General features: G+C 40.6%; 1 protein-coding gene across 3 annotated transcripts; it reads left to right on the top strand.

Annotated features, from left to right (window-relative positions):
- The first annotated feature begins 1,196 nt into the window (after nucleotides 1-1,196).
- Nucleotides 1,197-18,854, top strand: SLC30A4 (solute carrier family 30 member 4). 3 transcript variants are annotated; one of them, XM_030014637.2, is made up of 7 exons: nucleotides 1,250-1,862; nucleotides 6,824-6,970; nucleotides 12,358-12,511; nucleotides 12,770-12,983; nucleotides 13,278-13,383; nucleotides 15,669-15,803; nucleotides 16,486-18,854. In XM_030014637.2, exons 1-7 carry the CDS (start codon nucleotides 1,472-1,474, stop codon nucleotides 16,638-16,640), a joined length of 1,302 nt encoding a protein of 433 aa, XP_029870497.1. In that variant the 5' UTR covers nucleotides 1,250-1,471; the 3' UTR covers nucleotides 16,641-18,854. The 3 variants fall into 3 exon arrangements, with proteins under 3 accessions (XP_040979642.1, XP_029870498.1, XP_029870497.1); XM_030014638.2 differs by lacking the exon at nucleotides 6,824-6,970 and having other exon boundaries at nucleotides 1,245-1,862; XM_041123708.1 differs by lacking the exons at nucleotides 12,770-12,983; nucleotides 13,278-13,383; nucleotides 15,669-15,803; nucleotides 16,486-18,854 and adding an exon at nucleotides 10,559-10,632 and having other exon boundaries at nucleotides 1,197-1,862.
- Nucleotides 18,855-19,912: the final 1,058 nt, after the last annotated feature.

Below are 19,912 nucleotides of genomic sequence, written 5' to 3'. Positions count from 1 at the left end.
GGTAATTTCGTTCAGCCAGGTCAAAAACCAGGTTACGTACTTTCCCTCAGGCAGGTGTGTTTTTCCAGAGAAGTTTATGACTTAGGGAACTGACTGACACAGTAACAAAATTTGGCCATGGGTACGAACTGGCCCTGAATACGTGTAGGCTGGAAATTAGAAGAAAATTGCTAGTACTCAGGCCAGCGAGGAGAGGGAATAACCACTCAACAGCATTAATAAAGGCAAAAACCTAATGACTTCTAACTTAGAGCATGGTTATGAAAGGAATTACATGACAGCAGGGCCTCTGAGGTTTGTTTCTCCCTACACCCTTCAAGGAATGTTCAGAAAGGCGCATGTGACTTCCTACCACGCGACACTGCCCTAACGGGAGGTCCTGGAAACGGTGTGAAGAACCGTGCCTTTGACAGGGAGAGAAAGAAAAAACGCTACACAATGCAAACTTGTGGCTTTTAAAATTTGAAGCCGGAGCACGGATCTATGCAGTTCAGGCTTCCAGCGTATATGAAAACTGTTGCTCGTCTGTCAACAGACCGTCTGTGGATTTTACGGCTTTTACAGTTAGCAGTCTCTACCTCGCATGACGTTTATCCACCGAACGCGAACGCACGTAGGGACGGGAACAGCCTGTCGGGCTACCGCGAAGGAAGCGCGGGAGCCGCAAGGCCGGCCGCTGCTAACAGCCACCGCACCGGGCGACCCCCCGCCGCCCTCCGAGCTCCGCGCCCGCGCCCGGCCCCGCGCCGCGCAGCCCCACCACCTCCGCGGTCAGCGCAGGGCGCGGCGAGCCGGCGGGAGCGGGGCTCGAACCCGCGGCCCCACCGCGCGGGCGGCGCAGCCGCAGTGCCGGCGGGGGCCGCGGCAGTCCGCGGGCGCGCAGGGGATGCCGGCTCCCGTCTGCCGGCCCGGCCCCTCCGCGCCTACCGCTGCCGTCCTCCGCGGGGCCGGCCCGGGTGCAGCGCCGGGCGCGGGAGCGCGCAGGGATTTCGGCTGAGGCGCGGTCGCCGCCCGCGGCGATGCCCGCAGCGCGGCGCCGATAGAGGTGACGCGCATGGCGGCGGCGGCGCTTCCCCTGCGCCGGCAGGGAGGCGGCCCTGCGCCCGGCGCCGCCTGCCCGGCCGCGCCGTGACCGGGGCTGCGCCGGCTGAGCGCGGCGAGGAGACGGGCTCCGCGGGGCGGCCCGGGGCTCCGGCGGTGACACCGCCCGCGGCGCCTCGCAGCTGGGTGCCGGGCGCGGCGGCGGGGGGGGGGCCGCGAGCGTCGCGCGCTCCGCGGCAGAGCCTCGCGTTGCGTTCCGCCCGGCCTGCGCAGGGCCCGGCGGGGCGATGTAGGGGACATGCCCTGACGGGGCGGCGAGCGGACGGGCGCCGCCTGCGACCGGGAGCTGCGCCAGCGGGGGCCGCCCGCCGCGGATCGGCCGCGAGCCGGCGAGGCCACCCCGCCCTCGCCCACCCCGGGCACCGCCGCTATGGCTGGGCCCGGCCTCTGGACAAGCATCAAGTCCCTGCTGAGGAGGAGCGAGGACCCCTTGTTCCTGAACGACTCCAGTGCCTTTGACTTCTCGGACGAGGTGGGGGACGAGGACTTCCCCCGGTTTAACAAGCTGCGAGTGGTGGTGTCGGACGACGCCTCGGAGGCGGCCCCGGAGACGCCGGTGAACGGGACGCCCCTGGGCCTGCCCTCCGACGACGACTCCCTGCTGGACCGGGACATTGCCCTGCGCAGCGCCCGGGCCGGCCGGCCGGACCCCTGCAGCAGCTGCAGCAGCCGGCGGGAGCGCTCCAAGCAGAGGAAGGTGAAGAAGCGGCTGACGCTCGCTGCCCTCCTCTACCTCCTCTTCATGACGGGGGAGCTCATAGGTGAGTGGGGGGCTTGTTGTGCCGTCTCTCCGGCCCGGGTGCCTCTCAGCCTGTTACGCTGCTCCGGCCTTGGTTTTAAACGTTTACTAAGAGAAACTATCTGTCACGTAGAGAGGTCGGGGAGATTAGCTGCAAGTTCAGAGAGTGAGAAGGAGCAAAGTCCACCTGTATTTTCCACGCAAGAAAAGAAAGAGGAATTTGCAACTTCCCTTACCTGAACCTCATCAGTCCCCCCAAATGGCATAAAACATGCTTTTTTTTTTGGTATGTCTAATGGCTTTTTATTTCTCCTTTTAAGTTTCTCTTGTAAGTTTGTAAGGTGTTTTTAGCAAGGGAGAAGCTGCGTTTTATTACAGACATCAATAAAAGATGAAAAATTTAATCCTCAGTATTTTTTAATTACTGCCATAATATCTTGCTGTGTTTGCAACAAGAGAAGAGGAGGGAAATAGAGTTTCTAAGTGTGACATTTACCGTAATAACAAAACTAATATTGGGCGGGTATTCGTCCTTATTCACCAGGTACAGCAATACACTGTTACTTACAACTGAAAAGACAAATCCTGAGCTATCAGTAACAAGCCAGTGAAGAAAGCCACTCCCTTGACAACTTCCTGATGTCCTGCTGTGCTCTGGACTAGCATATGCTCTGTCCAGACATAAATCATATGACCAAAGTCAATTAAAATAATAGGTATTGTAACACTTCCCATTACAACGCATAAGAACACCAACTTGTTTGATTAAATTCTTTATCTTTTTTGTTTGTTAGTACTTGCAGAAGGTTTTTACCTGGGAATTTGTTCCTATATAAGTGTCTGATTGTTGTTGGTCAGAAGAATGAATCTGGTGCTCAAGTTCAGCTTTTATTGCTCCCTCATAAAGGCATGCTGTCATTTGCTATTCAGGTTGAAGAGAACCTGTGCATTATACAGCAGTCTACAAAAGGACTGTGCTTTATTCAATAGGCTATAGCAGCACAGGCTTGAAATAAAAGTAAATTTGAAGGTCCCTTGGATGTGTAGGTGAGCTATTAAATGTTATACCTTTGCCATTATCTAATCATTTTTACAAAGGATAGTATTTATCTTTTAATCTCTGTTCATTTATCAGTATCGGTGTCCTGTTACCATCTGTCTTCTGGATACATCTATGCCATTCAGTGCAAGTGTCTGCTTGGTGCTACTCAGCATCCTGAAGAACGCTTAAACTCTCTCATCTGCTTTCCCCTGAAGTAGTGGGGAGCATTACACAGTGCCAGTACATTGATGTGCATGTTGAGCCAGGTCTCTAGCAACTATTAACAATTAATGGCTTTTAAATTGTTTTCATTTTAACACACAAGTCTAAATCAGAGCTAATCAGATGAATTATTAGCTGTAATTCACCAGGAAAAAAAAAAAAAAAGGAGAAATCAAGTCACAAAAACTTTCTGGAAGTAAAGAACAGAGATGCCTCAGGTATAGTAACATGGGACCTACATACTCCTCCTCACCTATGCAAATTTGGTCAGTAATGACTGAAGATCTGATGTTTGCTGGTGTGAAGTGAGCTCATGCTCTTGGATCACCTGTCCTAGGACAGTTGTGAATTATATCTTTAAGACAGAAAGTTCTACAAGATGGATAGGGAGCAAAATCATTGCCCAAGGATAAATAATATATTATGTGCCACATAAGTAGAAAAAAAAATCCCTCAGAGAAATGGTCCGTTTTTCAAAGAGAGACCAGAACGCTGACTGTATCTGCACCAGTTTTATTTGTGGCCTTATTTCAGGAACACTGGTTAATGGAAAAAAGTGGTTTTGTCCTTCAGCATCTCTCAGTGTGTGGTTAGTCATTAATAACACTGCTACAATACATCAGCTTATCATGGATAAGGCACTTCACATCAAACCTGTTGCAGGGATCTGGCTGAATGCCTCCATTTGCCCCTTGGCTCCGTTTTTTGTCTCTGGCTGAGATTTTGGTTCAGCATGAACTAGGGTAAATTTGATAAGCAACATAGTGTTGTATCTCAGACACAGACATCCTTTAACATGACAGTGATTTTATTTGATTGTATTCATATCAGAGTTCTAATATATGCTGAATTGAGTTCGTCTGAAGGGCCCCTTGCTGAATAATATGTCTGAGCTGTTGGCAGCTTGATGCTGAAGTTGCTAAGAGTGTATCTGTTAGGGGCTTCGGATCCGATTCATGCTATTGTAGACCTCTCCATAGCTAGTGCAGGGAGAGCTCTAGAAATAATAGGTGTTGAGAGTAAAAATACTCCCTCATCACTGTCACATCATCTGTTGTTTCTCCCTTACAGCCAGGACTCCTGTAGGCTCAGCTCAGGGTGGCGGATTTGTCTGGGCTCATCCTCCTCGGGTTTATGTATGCTGTTACCAGCCCTATTTCATTATCTGGGCAGACAGCACTAAGGGCCAGACCTATAAAATATTCAGGCATACAGCCTCCACAGAGAATAAATAGAGGACTTGGGTATCTCTGTACTTTTGTGGATCTTGACCTGAATGACTTGTCATAGGGCAAGTAATCAGCAGCAGAACAAGTAATTAAAGATGGAGCCCTCAAGTCCTGGGTCAGTGCCCTACCTGTTTAATTTATTTCACTCCAGCCCTGTGTTCTGTCTGGTTGGTTTCAAATTTTGGAACTCTTTGAATTGATCTGTAGCTCAGGTATTTGGGAAACTTTGTTTGATCACATAGGACATTTTAACTGACTTCTTTCTATGATCTTTGACAGATTTGAGTTTCTGAAAAAAAGGCAATCAGACAATTGATTTGTTCAGTAAAAATCTTTCTGCTGTCTGTTACCGATGTCAAGATGAAGGAAATCTTGTTTCAGCACCTTTTTTATGAAATCTTGATTGGCCTATTTTTTCCAAAGTATAGCCAAGCTCATTACCCCAGCCCACCTCAGTGTTTGTTATTTAATTTGATGAACAGTCATTGTAAAAGTCAGATAACAACTTACACTTTGTGGGAACCATTTAGCATCAAGAAATGAAAAACATATTGCAAGTCCTAGTTAGCTTTTCTGACAGGATTTTGATGTTTTCAGCTATGTTTAGAGATTTCTAATTGATCGTCCATGAGGAGGACTGTTGTCCTTCACGGGTCACTGAAAACAGTGGTGAGCCATCAAGCTGTCTATTTGTAAAGGTTATAGATGTCTTCTTTTTCCAAGTTGCCAGTCATGTTTAAACAGCCCTTAGGCAGTACCTTTAACCAAGCAATGAACTGATACGTTTGGAAACAGAGCGCCTTTGATTTCAGAATTTCATAAATCTCAATTATGTTTTCTTAATCCACATGCTGCATTATGATTAGCTTCAGTACCTGAATTCCTTCTTTATCATTTTATTTTTAAAATCTTTAAGTGAGAGGCTAGCTGAAATAGAATTGACTCATCTTGCACTGAAGTGATTCTCAAAATTAATACATGTGAATTAACATAGATACTTTAAATGATCATACATGTAAACTACTAAATTGAATGTCCTTAGATATAAATTACTGTTTCTTCTATGTTGACTATAAAAGAGGCTGAGTTGCACATTTCTAAGTCATACTTTTTTAAATCATGTGAGAACACAAATTAATTCAGAAAGGAAAGGCATAACTCATTTTACTTGAAAAGCTGCTGAATTGCTAAATCTTAAAAACTCATTATTTTTGAGCTGTGATGGCCTTTGGAAAATTGCAGCCTCAGAAGAATGTGACTTGGAAACTTTGGAACAACTGAAGAAAGGGGGATGGAGGAAAGGAACTGGTTGAAATGTGCTGTATTTGGTAGTCACCCACAGTACAAGCAATACTAGAGTATCAGCCATGCTGTCTGCAGGTGTGTACACATACAAACACCCACAGCCACCCACCCACACATGTTTTATAACTAGTCTTGAAAGCAATCAGCCAGCTGTGAATTTCCCGTTGCTATCTCCTCATGGTCAGCCTCTTCACTTAAGACAGTTTTAATTGTATATGAAGATACCTTTACTCAGAATGTTAGTTGGAGCCTCAAGCCTGCCAAATGGCACACCAGCTGCATGCTTGTGCTCAGTAGAATTTACAGGCTGAATGACAATCTCAAGGTAAAAAGAGAAACTAAATCACAGCTGAGCTGACGCTAAAGATGTGATCTTTCTGAGAAAATGGGCTTACCTTCATGCATATGGAAGACAACGCAGCCTGTCCTTGATTCCCCTTTGGATAAGGGATGTTTAAGAGACAGGTGCGTTGTTTAAATCTCACCCATCCCATAGTAGCATTAGCAGTTGAATTGGAACAGAGATATTAACCTTTGATCTGAGGTTATTTGTCTCAATGCAGCTCATAATTATGAGAAAAAATTAGGGTAATAAATAACAAAGGAAAACACTGTGCAAGTGAAAGTCATTGTCTGCAATATATATTGGCAGAACTTATACACCCTTGCCAGGACAGGGAATAATGAAGGTTAAAAGATAATGTAATGAGAATAAAAAGGGGGCAGGGTAAATTGCCTTGCCATTGAGTAATTGGATTTCTGTCCCTGTTCCATAATGTCAACATATTTAACAGACATAGCTTGATAAAAGAATCAGCTGATTAAGCACATCCGCAATAATATATAGAGAAAAGATACAAAACTATTTGGGGCCTGATCTTGCAAATGTTATGATGCAGGTAGTCTCTGTGAGAATAACAGGAGTGAATACTTTCTATGTCACTCTTAAAAGAACATTTCACTGCACTTGTAACTATGGTAGCTTTAAATTATAGCATGGCATTTTGATTGTAATGGCAGAAAACCCCATTTAGTGATTGTAAGAAAGGCTCTCATGCACTTAATGCTCTGTTCTGGAAAAAAAAAATACAACACCCCCCGCCCCCAACCTGTAAGCTATGCCAAGAGGATATTATCTAGAATCATTAATGTCATGTGTCCTGACTTTTCCAACTTTGTTTTCAGGTGGATATGTTGCTAACAGTCTAGCAATTATGACAGATGCACTTCATATGTTAACTGACCTTAGCGGTATTATTTTGACCCTGCTTGCTCTCTGGCTGTCTGCAAAATCTCCCACAAAGAGGTTCACTTTTGGATTTCATCGTTTAGGTATGTAGATACCAGCTTTTGCTATTAACAGAGTATTTTAAGCAACAATTGTAAAGGTCACCTAATTCTAGAAGAATAGGTAACTAGAAAGAAAGTAGCAACAAACCTAAAAGTTGCTTTATGGTTAACACCCTGACTCTCATGTCCTTTTCACTGGCCATTGTGAATCCACTACATAGATTGTATTGCCACAAGGGAATAGATAATAAAAAAATAAATTTTTAAATGTTAAACCTCAGCCAAAAGTGAAGTTTGATGGCAGCATTTCACTCACTGGGAGCAGGATGAGTCTCTCCATCTCTGTGGAACTAGGACTTAGCAGATTCAGAGTTAAATTCTGAATGCTTGATACATCTTCCATCTTAAAGAAGAAGGTTGGGGAACTGGATACATGATGACATTGTAAATATGACTTCCTACATATGAACCATGGCCTAAGAAGTTTAAAAAGGGTTCAGAGGAGGGAAGCTGTCCCCAGCAAGAACAAGGGTGGATATGCAGCTGTGTTTCACAGCCCATCCATAGTTACTGGGCTGTTGCTTTAGGTTAGGCCCCTGTGCACCTTTGTGCTTTGGAATTGAGGCTGTTGAGCAGAAGAGGGGCACATTCTTTGGTCACTCACTGCTGTACCACTGTTACTGCTTGTGTGACACACTGAGGAGCTTGTTGGTGCAGGAGCTGTACATGTCAGTCAGTTGTTCACAACAGATTGTTGCCAGTGCCTAGGATTTATGAAGTCCCATTGACTTCAGTAGAATTATGACACTGGAAAAAGGTCCTATTCAATGTGAAAAATGACATCTTAATCCAGAACTAAAAATTTCTGTAGAGCATATTATCAGAGAGCTCTGCCCTGCCAGAAGCTACATAAATCAGTATTCCTCTTGCACTCCCCAAACCACACAAAGCAGAGGTCAAAATGTCCCATGGTTTACATTACAGTAAGTTACTTGACCTCTGCTCATTTTAGGTGTCTGTAAAAAGAAGTATAAACAGAATTATGTATTAAACCTTGGAAGGGTATTTTTTCAGGATTCATTACTTCATATTTGGAAACATAATGATGATAAAGGGTGTTTTCATGTGGTTGCTAACTGGATATAGTAATTCATAATGTACAGCTGCAGGTCTTGTAGACATTTTACCAAAAGCTTCAACCTTTACTCTTCATGAAATAGATAATTTCTAGTGTCACAGTTTGCTACCTCTGCTCTATACATTCTATAGTGTATATTTTTCAAGGAATTTCAAAGTCTTCTGTAGTCATTATTTGCAATTCTTATTTTGGCTGCTAGAACAGCAGTAGAATTCAACAACTCCATCACTTCCAGTCATTTGTCATCGGTTAGTCACTAATGCATGAATGCATAACTCTATACACTAGCAAAGATCTTTGGGGCTTTAGCAAGAAAGCATTAACAATGCCAGCATTTCCCATTACAAACTTTTCTTTCAAGAAGTTTTAATTTTGCGATAGGAGCTCCCCTCATACTGAAACCTGACCTTGCAGATATGCCCCTCGCATTTGCTCATGCTCCCCAGAAGGATGTTTGCTAGCATTTATACATATTTTAACCCTATTTAAAAATCATTTGAGTACTTTATGTGTCTGTCTTTGTAACTTTTCTAAAACCAAATAGTATATACATTGAACATGCCATGGCCTAGCTTAAAAGATGAGTTAATCTTAAGAAAAATAGAAGAAACTTACTTAACCATTAAAATCTCAGTCAGTTCTGTAATTTTTCACTGACTTTTCAATTAATTTGAGGACTCCATAGCACTTTGCAAACACAAATCCCTGAGGATTCCTGCCACCTCACTTTCTATATCTTTTTTTTCTTTTTTTTTTGCATTTACTGCAAATAAAAATACTGCCCAGACTGATCCAGTGGTGGCCCATGGGTCGGATCTGGCCCATAGAATTAGTCCGTATCACCCACCATCTTCTCCCTGGGCACCATCTTCTCCCTGGGAGAAGCTACAGGGAGCAGCTTCTCAGTTCTGCAACAATTACTCCTTTTCTGCTGCCCAGTGCCAGTAGGTAGTCAAACACTAGAATGGGTTGCGTAGTCTCCGCAGTTGGAAATACTCAAAACCCAACTGGACACAGCCCTGAGCAACTTGCTAGAGTTAACCTTGCTTTGAGCTGGACTATACAGTTTCCAGGGGTTCCTTTCTACCTCAACCATTCTGCGTGAGTAGCAGCAGTGCAGCTTTCTCTGTAGGAGGAGGAGGACTAGAGCCTGGGGGTGGGGGGAAAAGTTTTCTGTGGCTGCAGTGAGGAAGGGGAAGCAGGTAAAGGCCCTGCAAGAGACCCCCAAACCTTGACCTAGGCTCTGCAAGTACAGAAGATGGGATGGTTCAAAATTACTATACACAGATTTTCTAAAGTCACATTTGTGAAATTTATTTGCCTGATTTTAGGCACCCAGTCTGGATGCCGTGGCCTGAGGGCCCAGTTTCACACATCAGTGAATGTTGGCAATGGAACAAAGCTGCTTCTAGGGTATATCCTCACTGTAACATGTTTTTCCAAATAACCTATATGTAAGAAGCTTGTCAGCAAATAATATAAGCTCAACAATAGCTTGAATTTCATGAGAGAGATGTTAAAACATGACAGAATGTTAAAGATAGGGTACAGATTGAGCATCTGTCACAGAAAAAACGGGGAGCATTTGTTTAAAACTGGGAATACATGCAAGAACTGTCTCATCGCTGACCTGCTTTGCATCAAGTTTTAAGATAATGTAAGCATGAAAACATTCTAATGAACAATGTTTCTGGTGCTCATTGTCACTTTAGTTTGCAGAACGTTGACTTTTCAAACTCGTTCCCATAAACACTGCATTGTAAAGACAACAGACCCATTAGTTGTCTAGTCAAATTCCAGAAGGAAATTAGCACTAGTTTTCATTTATTTGAATTCTCTTTGAATACATAATATGTATGCTCCATCTTCAGTTTTATTCCATTTTCAGTGGTGAAAAGGAAGCTGACAGATTCAGGAATGGGTTAGAAAAGTGAAGACAAAATAATGGAAATTGCAGTCATGTCTAAGAAGGATTATATTCTTGAAGCCAAAAATAGTTCTGTTTCACCACCAAGTGGAGATACCTCCTTCTCAGCAAGACGCTGAGCAGATTTAAGCATAGATATGGAACTTGGCATTTTTCCATTGCTGCAGAGACAATGTTAGTAATGACAGAATCAGTCAGTCCACTGAGACAGTGCACAGTTCATTTCACAGGAAGTGAAAGATCTCAGCACAAATCTACAATTCTGACATGACAATGACTCTGAAAGAAACTGCAAGGAAAACGCTAGTTTCCGTTGCAGAAAATAAGTTTTTAGATTGTAAAACCAAAATATGTTATTTCTTTGGTAAATGCTAATGTGCTATGGCTTCACAAATTTTTTAAAAAGCATTCTGGAAAAATCTTCTAAGCAATGTACTGGGTTTTTTTAAGGCTGTTGCCCTGAATAATCTGCCTGCTTTGTAAAGAACGCTACCACTTGCATGGATATTTCCAGGATTTTCATGTTGCTCTGCAATCATCTGAGATTGTGACAATTGCCTTTCAGAGCCTTGTTACTGCCTGGTAATGCTGGTACTTGTCCAGGCACTGACACACTACTGAGCAGCTGAATGCGTTGGTGTGAGTTTCTTCGCCCATAATGATGTTAAAAATTCAGTGTATGGATCAAGTGATTTTAGTGATATTAAAATGCTTATATAGCTGCATGCTTTTTACTGTAATATTCAATAAATAAAATTAAGGCAGTTCTGTGTTAGAAATGACACCTTCTGCAGTAACCAAAGTTATACTACACGCTGACAGATTCAAATCAGAGGGAAAAGCAAGGCCATTCTCAGATCAGTATTCTTAGAGCTATGGTAGAGCCAAGAGCGGAATTTTGCCCTTACTGGGGAATAAATGAGGGCAACATGTGTGGAACAAGGGGGAAGAACAATCATTACAATTCCAAGTAAATTAATTCCAACTCTGATCTTTGAATTCACACAAGAAGGCTAAGATCCCAGGGGTCCATCTGGCAAGTGACAGTCAAGAGCATTATGCATAATGATTACAGGTTACTCAGGCATGGCTGCAGATTTACATGCAATACAATGGAGCTAGCATTAAGGTTTTCCCAGTGCTTTTTGTAAAGCCCTGTATTAACTTGTTTCTAACTGAGACAGTCTTTTAACTGGGCCAGTGTTTTCTCTGTCAGGTATCTTGCCCCCCCCCCCCCCCCCTTTTTTTTTTTTTTAAGTTTCAGCTGCAATAGGGCAATCATTTTCACAATATGAAGCTAGAGGGTAAAAGTATGTTTATGTTAAAAGGAATCTAGTGACCCATTTGGAAATACCTATATTCTTTATAGTAGGACCTTAAAACTGTAGTGTGGACTCATCCTCCACAGGTTTATGTATGCTATTACTAGCCCAATTTCATGACTTGGGTACTGAGGCAGACAGCACTAAGGTCCCGACCCGTAAAATATTCAGGCCTATTTACCTCACATCAGAACAGCAGGAACCTTATAGAGAGCTGTAACCAATTTCCACAGATGTAAATGGCAGTGGAAGGTGCAGGACAATGAAATACTTTTTATTAACTTTCTAATTTTCTCTTTATTTTGATATATGTGCCCTTTTGAAAGTCCCTGCTGATCAGATAAAATTGCTACACCAAAATGTTAGTTGTAACATTCTTACTTTTGTGAAATATGAGTATTTGGTAAACATTAGCTAATGCTAAAACAGTGTATTACAGCAATACAGGAACTTATATTAAGCAATCCTTCATAGCTGAAATCTGCAATGAATAACATGTAGGTACACATATGTCAAGAAGCTTAGGAGTAATATGTCTGACAAGTTTGTACTGTTCAGTTTCTTAATCTTTTTATAATTTTTTCTCCATCCTAAATACAAAGGGATATACAAAAGTCCTATCTAAATCCAGCTTAATACTGTGGACACTTGAAATCAAGTTTTCTCTTATTTGTAGGTGGGCTGGTGATGTTTGAGATCACCTATCTTCCTCTCCTGTGGACAGGGCCTTTGTTTGTGACTTGTCAGGCAAAAGTTCTGGGTTGCCTGAAGAAGTCACAGTCATAGCCCGTGCAGAAATTTTCAGAGAAAACATAATTTGAGGGATATACTGACAGGGAAGTGTGAAGGAATTATTAGAACAAACTCCATTTGTTAATCCTATTTTATGAGTTTTATTTACTGCACAACTTGTTAGTTGTGCATAAGGGTTATAACACGCATTGTATAGTTAAAATAATTAAGGCTCTGTCCACATTCTAATTTGGAAATAGAAATAGATCTGAGACTCACTTTTGTAATGTTGTTTCCTTTCTGTTTGCAGAAGTGTTGTCAGCCATCATTAGTGTATTGCTGGTCTATATCCTTATGGCATTCCTCTTGTATGAAGCTGTTCAAAGAACTATCCATATGGACTATGAAATAAATGGCGATATCATGCTGATTACAGCAGCGGTTGGTGTTGCAGTTAACTTAATGTAAGATCTCCCTTTCTCTCCATTAACACTTATAAATATATTTCTGAATAAGCTGGTAATTCATTCATGCCCTGTAACTTTCTCATGGGATGTAATTTTGCTGGACCTCTTCATTTTCATAACTAAGACAAGAAATGATACTGAGTATTACTTTTTCAATTCTTTGGTTTAAAAGACAAGAAAAAAAGCAACAAAAAACCCCCACCCACCAAAACTTAAAGCCTGTTTCTTGGCGTGTTTTTCTTCTTTCACTTTCAGAATGGGTTTTTTGCTGAATCAATCTGGCCACCTTCATTCCCACTCCCATTCCCACCCTCACTCTCACGTACCTCAGTCGAACTCTCCTAACACAGCCCACAGCAGTAGCCATGGACACAGCAGCCTTGCCGTGAGAGCAGCATTTGTACATGCCCTTGGGGACCTGGTACAAAGTATTGGTGTGCTCGTAGCTGCATATATCATACGCTTTAAGGTAAGGAATGGCTAGTCTTTGAGGCAGGGTGGAATTTTTTTAATTTCAACTCCAGTGATTAAATTAAAAAGGGACTTGTTTTTTTAAGTTATTAAAAAAAATACTTCGTGATATTCTATTATAAGCTTCATACATTCATGCAAAATAAGCAAAGGCTATCTCTATTATGTATCAAACAAAAAGAAATATTCATTAAAGTTGTAGCTAGAAGTAACTGCATTTTCTGAGTCACATTTTTTTTATAAGTGAGCTTATTTTCATACATCCTTTAACACTTTGGAACTTCCCTTGCAGCCAGAATACAAGATTGCTGATCCTATATGTACATATGTATTCTCCATACTGGTGGTTTTGACAACAGTTCGAATTCTGTGTGACACAGGAGTTATTATTCTGGAAGGTAAGATCTGTGCACAGTCTGCAGTACTTTACATGTCAAATACCAGTGAGCATTGGCACTTTTTTTGACATCATGATCACCATCTCTAACAATATGGATTGTGTCTGGAGACTTGTTTATCCTGCTGCTGCTTTAGTCTGTTGGTTCTTGATGGCTCATCTAAGTTGCAGCAGTCTTTAGGTGTCTTTGACCTCTGCCAGAATGACACAAGTCCTAGCTCTGCTCACCCTTTCCCATCAGGAGATGGTAAAGTGAAATGTACAGAACTTTCTTGTGCGTCTGCAGTGCCTATCAGCTAAACTAAGCGAACATTTGCCCACACTCAGCTCTACACTTTCATTACTTGTAAAGTTAAAAGTGAATGTGAACACACGTAAAAGGAGGAAGCAAGCTTAGGCCAAATGGCTGGACAGGTAGTTCACGCCTGTCCCGTCTTCCCGTTTTCCACAAGTGCTGTTGTATTACTTGTGTGCTTCTACTGTTACTGTAGGGGAATCTACAAGTAAAGAGTGGTGTAAAAAGGAAGAAGAAAAAAAAAGGAAAGAAAAAGCTGAACACAAGCTCAAGAATCTTATCTCATGTGGTGACTTAGAGGGAAAGATGCCAGCAACATTCTTTGCATTATCATAGCTAACATGCCAACTATTACTGCTTGATTTAGTACTTTTACCTTATGAAAGTGAAGATGTTAGGGATGGGAGAAAAATCCTAGGTTTTAACTGCACCTTCCTAGGTGTCTCACGTGAGCTATTACTGACTTTACTTTTATTATGTTACGAGGTTAAATCAAGGACCTCAAAAATCTTCAATGTCAGGTGCTTTTGCTGTCATTTAGGGGAAAAAAACCCCAACAAACTCCCCCCCAAAACAACAAAATGGAAGTTCACTGAGAAGGCAAAAATGGTGATATTTGCTTAAGAAACCTCAATTAGCTCCAATGCAATAGCTAAGATTTAGCTGAAGAAAACAGATAAGAAACTAGTGGTGTATCAGATTCCAGATATTTTGACTTGTAGCTGTTTGCAGAGGTATTCTAGTTGTCATAAGAATCTCCAAATTAATGATGTTATTAAAAGTGATGATAGGTGGGCTTTATGTCCTTGGAGTTGTATCAGCTTTCAGTATTAATTTTAACTTAAGTTTCATCATTATACTAGGAATGCTAAATTAAAAACTTAAATGATTATCTAATACAAGCAATGAGATTCTAGCTTTTAATACAGATTTGTAAGGCAGCATGGAAGCCTATCAATAGCATGATGTGAGATATCAAAATTTGAGTCCATGTTTCCTGGGGAGAAGGCGGCTGTAGAAATAATACCTCGCAGTTAGCTAGTTATTTATCAGTTAAATAATTTTTTATGGTCTTCACTAGAAGGAAAATTTTGTTTAATATGAGACAATCCTAAACAGTGACCTTTCAAAAGAGATGGTACTGGAACGAACATAATTTTAAAAGACAGTAAGGCATCAGGTTCAGAGAGAAGTCATCCAAAAATTCTGAAGAAATTTGAGAAGCAAGTGGCTGAACTCTTCATAGTACGTATAATCAAACTCCATAAAACTGGAAGATAAGCAGTAAAAAGCTATGATAGAAACAAAACTGTTCAGAAACAGAGTTTATTCAGTATTTTTGTACTAGTTTTTGACCCATGTTGATAGTCTAAAATTTTGATTCTGCCCTTTGTACAGCTAAAGGGTGGAGTAGGGAAGCATTAGAGGTGCTGTAGCTGCTGAAAATACTACGTCCAGAAGGACTTTATCAGTGCAATCATTGATTTGCAAAGATGCCATGCTATAAGATAAAGTCATGCGTTAACCACTGTAGATGGATTACTATGAGCACTTGAAAATGATACCAGTTACCTGAAGAGAGAAGTTTCAGGAGACAGCAGAATACAGGCCCTAGCGTTATTTTTTTTTTTAGATTCTGACCTTAAGTGTCTGGTCTAAGCAGTTACTAGGTGTTAGAAGCTGCAGTAAAGTTGTCTACACAAGTACATCGCTCTAAAGGATCTAATGCTGGCTACTGCCAGAGAGCAGATTCTGGACAGGAAAAACAACATTTGAGACAACACTGCAATTCCTGTACAACTTCTGTACCCATATTGGACTTAATATGCCAATTTGCATATTCTTCTCTATTGATAACTTGGAAGTTACTAATGACTTCCAACAGCACAAATTATAAACTCTTTTGACATGGAGATCTGTCATGACATTTTAAAGGCCACTGAGAGTTTGCAGAAGACAGAATTAATTTTATCTCATGTTTGGTATTGCAGGAGTTCCAAGGCATTTAAATGTGGATCGCATTAAGGAAGACTTGATGAAAATTGAAGATGTTTATTCTATAGAAGATTTAAATGTTTGGTCTCTCACTGCAGGAAAAACAACTGCCATAGTCCACTTGCAACTAGGTAAGCTGCTGTATAGCATAATTCTAAATTAAATCTAAGTGTAGAACCGCTCCCCCCTGCCCCATATTGTTATTTAAGTTGAACCAGGAAATACCATTCTGGGGGGGGGGGGGGGGGGAAATCTACTAATTATGGTTTTGTACAGCAAGGTATAGAACGCATTGGCCCAGAAAGACACAGTGTAAATGAAAATTGTGCAAAGAAAATATATTTGTATTGAAACATTCAATACAGATTCTTTGGGGGGGGGTTGGGGAGGAAGAAAAAAAAAATTTCTCTCAGAAATTCCCTTATTTTGTCCAGGGAAAGACAGGGTGAAGTTCTAATATGGAACAATCTGACATAAAAATAATAAATATGTTTTGCCAAAACGTGCTGATTTAGATATCTAATGGTACCATGAATATTAATTCTTAGTAAGAAAGCTCAATTTTTTGGGTGGGGTGGGGGGTGGTGTCAAACACGCACACTTTTATCAAGAGGTGATTCTAGTTAGAGGATATAGACCTAAAAGGTGTAAAATAATATATAGAGAATACATAGTGACCACAGAACAATATTAAATTAATGAGTGTGAAAAACAATTATTCTAGTTGGTAACACTGTGATAAATTTGAGAACAGCTGGATTGTCCAGGTTTCTTGAGGATTGAATTCTATTAATTATTTTCTTGACATTCCAGTTCCTGGTAGTTCATCTAAATGGGAGGAAGTTCAGTCCAAGGCCCGACACCTGCTGCTGAACACATTTGGAATGTACAAGTGCTCTGTCCAGCTTCAGAGTTACAAACAGGAAACGAGCAAAACCTGCGCAAGTTGTCAGAGTTCCAGTGCCTAATTTCATATGTTTCGGGAACTGCTGCCTTATTCTTTATCTTCTAGTCAAAGACTGAGAGCAATAAATGCAAAATGAAAATGATCAAATAGAAATCATTAATATGCGGATTTGTACCATGTAACATGCAGCAGGGAGAACTGGTGCTGCAAACAGTGCAGTGGTTGCCCTACAGAACATGCATTTCACTCTATCCCTTGTACTGGTTTATCCAATTTATTATGATTTTGAGACAAAGCTGTTTTCAGATTATTGTTTACAAACTGCAACGTGGTTCTGCAGATACCTCACAAATTACAGTCCATATTGTCCTTCAATAATATGTACCACAAAGTACCTGCACTCCAAATGGAGCATCAAGTATTCAGTATTTCAATTAAAGTCTCTAATGTTGATCATGCCAGGGTTCCATAATATATCATGATCCCTGAATTCATTATACAGTATTTTTGCAATAGTAATTTTCATACAGTATCTTAAACTATAATGCATACAGTGCTAGTTGAATTCTTTTGGAAACTGTCTCTTTGGAGACACTGCAAAATACAGAATTCACTGTACCCAGACCAGAAAGTTAGCTTTAATCTGGGCACTCAGAGATCCACACAGGAAGATCCTTGCCCAGACTTCTGGTATTTAACTAGAGACCCAACACTGGACCCAAAGTGTTTTAAGTGATCAGTTATCTTTAATGTATTTTAGAATAGGGTTTATATATTAGAAACAGGTTATTTATTTTACAAAGTTTTGACTTGCAAGATGAATTTATTATTAATAATATCTTGAATGTCAACATTTGATTCACATTAAAAGGCCAGTTGATTAGCACGCATTCTAATTATAATTAATAAATGTCCTGTAATTGATCATTTTTCCATGATTATTTTGTTTTAAAAGAAAAGTCAAATGATAGAAACTATGCTTGATGTGGAGATACTCTCAATCACAATCTACAGACATGTAAAATACATGCATCTAACAGGAAAGTGGGGAGCAGAAGTTTTAGATATGTATTATTCCCTCAGTCACAGATCTCTGACCTTTTTTCATCTTTGCTTTGAGCACAGGATGGCAGTATCCCGACAGGAATGCCACTGCAATAGCAGTCCCCACTACTTGGCTTTATGAATAAAGCAAAATCCAAGCAAGCTCAGTAACCTAATGGTGCTGGACAACAATATCATAATATTGTTTTCGACAATAATATAACGACCTACAGAGGTAGAAAGGCCTTTTCTTATTCATAGAGAGATGAGGCAATTTGAAAAGACTATTTATTCATCCGGACACCTTGAAGTTCACAAAACTGAATTGCTTAGCCTCATGGTGGAATCCCTGTACTTTGAATGTACATGGGATGATAAAACCTGACACTGAGCTATTATCAAGCTCCAATTTACACCTGCTTCTGAAGTAATTTCCATTGAAGAAGCTAAGCGCAACAAGAATATGACCTGCAAAGTTAAGAAGATGGGAAGAACTTGGCTTCAAATATTTTTTGCTTATTCTGTACTTTGATCTTTATGCAGAACTTCCACTGACATCAAAAGTAGTTCTCTATGTGGATCAGAAAGGAAAATTTTTGCCCAACAACGGATATTGTGATACTCAGCTGTGAATACTTAAGCTATTGCCTGTTTTGAAACTTGCTAGGGTTTCACATATTCATCAGGCTGGTTTATACCTGCAATTGGTGGTAACAATCTTGGCTTCTTTTCTCCCCTTTTTTGAGGTAGGGGTCACATGATGAATTTTTATTGGTGAAAACTGACAGCACAGTATTAATTTGGACAAAGTACACATAACACTGGATTATGTTTATGTCTGTTCTGGTAAGAAATGGGAACACTTGAGTACAGCATGGGAGCACATACAGCTCAGAGGCAAAGTAGCACTGTACTTGGGAAGTTAATGCTTCAATACAAACACTATCATTAATTAAGTCATATCACAGTTCATGAAAAATGTGCATCGTGTCCTTACAAACTTACTGGAAAAAAAAAAAACACAAACAACAGGTATTTTGCACATACTAATACTCAAATAGGTTTTAATTAAATTGGGGTTTACAATTGATGTAATTAGAAGTTGAAGTACAGTAGACATGTATTGTATTTGGAGTTTTTTAATAATTTACTACGCATTTGTTTAATTGAAGAAAAAAGCAGAAGTGTGTTGCTTTATTGTGGGTTTTATTAAATCAATTATTAAACTTCACATTGCTGTCTTACATTTATTTGTATTGCTGTCTCTTGTCATCATCTTTGATTCTTACAGCAGCTGTTTTTTGAAATGTCTGAACACTCAAGCTTAACTTGGTTTGGAGGTGCTATATATAGAATTAATTATGTCTCCCTCTTCAGTCTGAAGAATTTAAGTCTTGTTATTTCCCAAGCAGTAATTGCACTTTAGAAAATATAAGCTGACAAAGTATGGTGAAGGATCAGCCATAAAGTGACTGGCAAAACATTCTTGAAACCCTACATTCACCCTTGAGGGGCCCTTGTTATCAAGGTCTATAGACTGGAAGGAGTTCAGAGAAAAAGCAACAGAAGATGAAATGAGAATAAAGAATAAAAGAGTCAGTGCTCAGGGAGCCTCTGAAGCATACATTCCCTGTATTAAGGTCTAACTAAACTCACATGGAAACGTATATCTGTGTGGCCTACCTCTAATCCTTTTCTTATTCTTTTGAATTATTTGGGGCACAGGTTGTCTGGCACTGCTATGTTTAATGTAAGAATCCAGTATTCTTCTGAATCTGCTATTAATCAGCATCAAAAGGAATACGCATATTTTCACTTATAATACTCCAAGTGATGGAATAAATGAGCACAACAGAACTATAAAAATAACCAAGTAGAAATAATCAGTACACTTACTTATAAGCCTAGAGAAATACTCAGAAAATAACACTGATTTGCAAACAAACTACCAGGAATTTATGATCTAATACACAGTAACAGTACTCTGGAAGCATAAGTGACTATAAAAGAAGACAAGTTATTTTTATAGACATTGCAAGGTCATTTTCAGTACCAGCTTAGAGGAGAGGGGCCTTGGTATAAATAAGAATAAGGTCTAATGTCTTTCCAAGCAGCTCTCCAGCACATCCAGATTATTTCACATGGCAAAGATCATCTACACTCTTACACCATTCTTTTCCTTCTACAAAATCCTCTGCTTGAAATGAAAATGCATTTACTTAATGGGATTTCTCTCTAACCAAGAGACTTGTAAGATTGGAGCAGGTTTCCACAACTAGTATCCCTGCT

Source organism: Aquila chrysaetos, chromosome 5, assembly GCF_900496995.4.
Source record: "Aquila chrysaetos chrysaetos chromosome 5, bAquChr1.4, whole genome shotgun sequence".
Taxonomy (NCBI): Eukaryota; Metazoa; Chordata; class Aves; order Accipitriformes; family Accipitridae; genus Aquila; species Aquila chrysaetos.
The sequence above is the reverse complement of the archived record's forward strand: the minus strand, read 5'-3'. Positions and strand labels throughout refer to the sequence as shown.

Bases quoted from the DNA above. Each gene is read 5' to 3' on its own strand.
- SLC30A4 (XM_030014637.2), top strand. From the start codon at position 1,472: ATGGCTGGGCCCGGCCTCTGGACAAGCATCAAGTCCCTGCTGAGGAGG. The intron at 12,512-12,769 runs GTAAGATCTCCC...TTTCACTTTCAG, and splicing joins GGTGTTGCAGTTAACTTAAT to AATGGGTTTTTTGCTGAATC. The intron at 15,804-16,485 runs GTAAGCTGCTGT...TTGACATTCCAG, and splicing joins CATAGTCCACTTGCAACTAG to TTCCTGGTAGTTCATCTAAA.